This window comes from Poromitra crassiceps (assembly GCF_964638095.1).
Source record: "Poromitra crassiceps genome assembly, contig: HAP1_SCAFFOLD_225, whole genome shotgun sequence".
NCBI classification, from domain to species: domain Eukaryota; kingdom Metazoa; phylum Chordata; class Actinopteri; order Beryciformes; family Melamphaidae; genus Poromitra; species Poromitra crassiceps.
The window spans coordinates 35,001-37,500 of record NW_028152166.1 but is presented as its reverse complement, the minus strand read 5'-3'; the positions used below and the strand labels follow the sequence as shown (position 1 = coordinate 37,500).

General features: G+C 41.7%; 1 protein-coding gene across 1 annotated transcript in view; it reads left to right on the top strand.

Annotated features, from left to right (window-relative positions):
* LOC310770780 (NLR family CARD domain-containing protein 3-like) overlaps nucleotides 1–2,500 on the top strand; it is a gene marked incomplete at its 3' end in the record, with an annotated part of 51,332 nt that overhangs the window by 21,979 nt on the left and 26,853 nt on the right. Inside the window, exon 7 of the mRNA XM_083663486.1 lies at nucleotides 2,151–2,282. Within this exon, the coding sequence (XP_083519612.1) occupies nucleotides 2,151–2,282 (132 nt within the window). The remainder of the gene's footprint in view (nucleotides 1–2,150; nucleotides 2,283–2,500) is intronic.

Below are 2,500 nucleotides of genomic sequence, written 5' to 3'. Positions count from 1 at the left end.
CCCAGGTAATTTACACCCATTGGCTCCAAAGAGTAGCACACCTCTCCTAACTTGTTTCCTCTCTTTGGATGGAGTTAAAAAGCTTTAGCCTCCTGGGGGATTTTAGATAGATAATTTGTAAGTGCACGAGCCACTTACGTTAACTTAGGAGGAGTGCGGTAAATACAATATTCCTGCAATGCGAGTTTAATGAACCAGTTACATGTCCTATGCATTCTACATCAAATGAAGACATTACTGTTTGTTTTATTTTGTGTGTTATATACTTATTGGCCAAATTATTAGTTTTAGAAATTCTGGTGGGTTACAGGCAAGAGTTGGCCATGTTGCCTGCAGAATTTTGGCCGCTGCTGTTCTCTGCTGAACAGAGCGGCCGGTGGAGTGATATTTTAGTGATGAGGCTGCTCTGAAATGAGAGGGGGAAGATAAAGTCTGCACACTGAGGCTCCATCAATGGTTTTTTATTTGCAACGTTTCGATCTTCACAGGATCTTTGTCAAGTTCTGAAATGAACCATTTGAGAATGGCTATGTGTGCTGTTATGCTAATTTGAGAACGTCCTTGACCAATCAGATTGCTTGGTCAGAAGTGAACTACATGTTGTATAATATTCATTTTCTCACATTTTTATTTTTGGTCATAAATCAATGCCATTGGTCAGCCTTCATGTCTGTCTGTGGGTTTTACTAAACTTAACCAGTGGAAAAGCATTCAAATGATCTTGTGAGTAAGTCTCCTAACTCCATTCGCCCTCAAACTGTCGTTCAAACCTCGAAGCTCCTCCCCTACAAGCCCCAGCAGGAGTATTATACCTGGAAAGCAGACACGCTGACCAAAACTGAACAGCGCCGTTCATTTTGTTTATTTCTGACTTCATCTGATGTAAATCGATCAATAAAATGTTTTCAAATTATCCCCAGGCTGCAAACTCATTTAAACTCTGCAGATCAAAGTGGTTTCTGATGAGAGTCATGTTAGAGTTAGTGAGAGTCTGTGTTCCCCCGAGACGGAGCCTCTAACTCAGCCTGTGAGCCGGCTCCAGGTCGCTGCTGGAGGAGCTGTTGTGTGCGCCCGTGTGCTCCTGAAGGGTTGCAGCTATGTGAGGCTGCTCACCCCGGAGAAAGCGCCTCAAAGACGGACTGATAATCCTGTAACATCATTTGAGCTTATTCAGCTAAGATATTAATAATGTAATGACACATCCAGCGAGAAACTGACTATGATGAAGACGTGCCAACTTTGACGATGTGGTGTTCAGTATTTTAAGAGTACAGTTTAGTTTTTTTGTTTTTCCTGAAAAGATGCCATTTTGGAGATATGAGGTTTCTGCCTGACAGCGACGATGACGATAACCATATTTAGATGTTCCAATCCAGACTGTCAGCACCTGTCTCTATAGCTTTCTTTTTTGTATGGTGAATTTGAAAAGTACCAACAAATACATGCAAATGCAAATAAAGGTTAATCTTTTTCAGCTTTCAGGGTATGTTGTTAGGGTACATGATTTAATCCTCCCTCTCTCCCTCTCTCTCTCTCTCTCTCTCCCTCTCTCTCTCTCTCTCTCTCTCTCTCTCTGCCCTCTGCTGGTGAGTAATCACACAGAGGAAAGACAGAGATCTGGGTCGTGCCCTTTGGTTAAAAATAAATAAAACTGGTAAATAGAAATGTGTTTGGCACGGGGAATTGATGGGCCTGAAATTCTGATTACAGAGACACAAACATCTTTTTGCAAGTAGGCTACAATGTCCAAGTTTAGCTCTGTGTGTTGAGCTGAGTGATGCCACTCTTTCAAGTGGAAGTTTGTTCCACCAGCCACAAATTTACATTCTCATCGTTTTTTATTTGTTTCTGCTGATTTATTTGATAGTGAAGAAAAGCCTCCACTCACTAACTCACTCTTCAGTCTCTGCTTGTTTATTGAAGCAGCAGCATGTTGTCATTCATATGAATGAGTGCTGCTTTGTCCTTGTTATGTCTTTTTGAACCTGGCAGCCTGTTGGCTTCAGCTGCTTTCAGTTGACTTCACCATTTTAGAAACATGTATATTTAAAACCTCCACAGCTCTGAGTGGATTATGAAACATGGTTTCAATCAGGTTTTCTATACAGGAATGTTTTATTTTCTATCTACATGTTTTGTTCTTTATTCAGATTGGCGTCCTGCAGCTTGTCAGGGAGCAGGTGTGCTTCTCTGGCCTCAGCTCTGAAGTCCAACCCCTCCTCCCATCTGAGAGAGCTGGACCTGAGTCTCAACAGCCTGGAGGATTCAGCAGTGAAGCATCTGTCTGATCTTCTGGAGAGTCCACACTGCAGCCTGGAGACTCTGAGGTCAGACAGCATTGTTTAATGATGTGCTGACATGAATATTATATGAATATTGTGGTGAATCTTAATTTGAGGACGTCTATATAGAGTCATTTAATCTGAAATCAGGCTTAGGACTCACATTGTCTTCCTATTGTTTTCACACATTCCTGGTCTCTTCAAATGAATGAAGATGA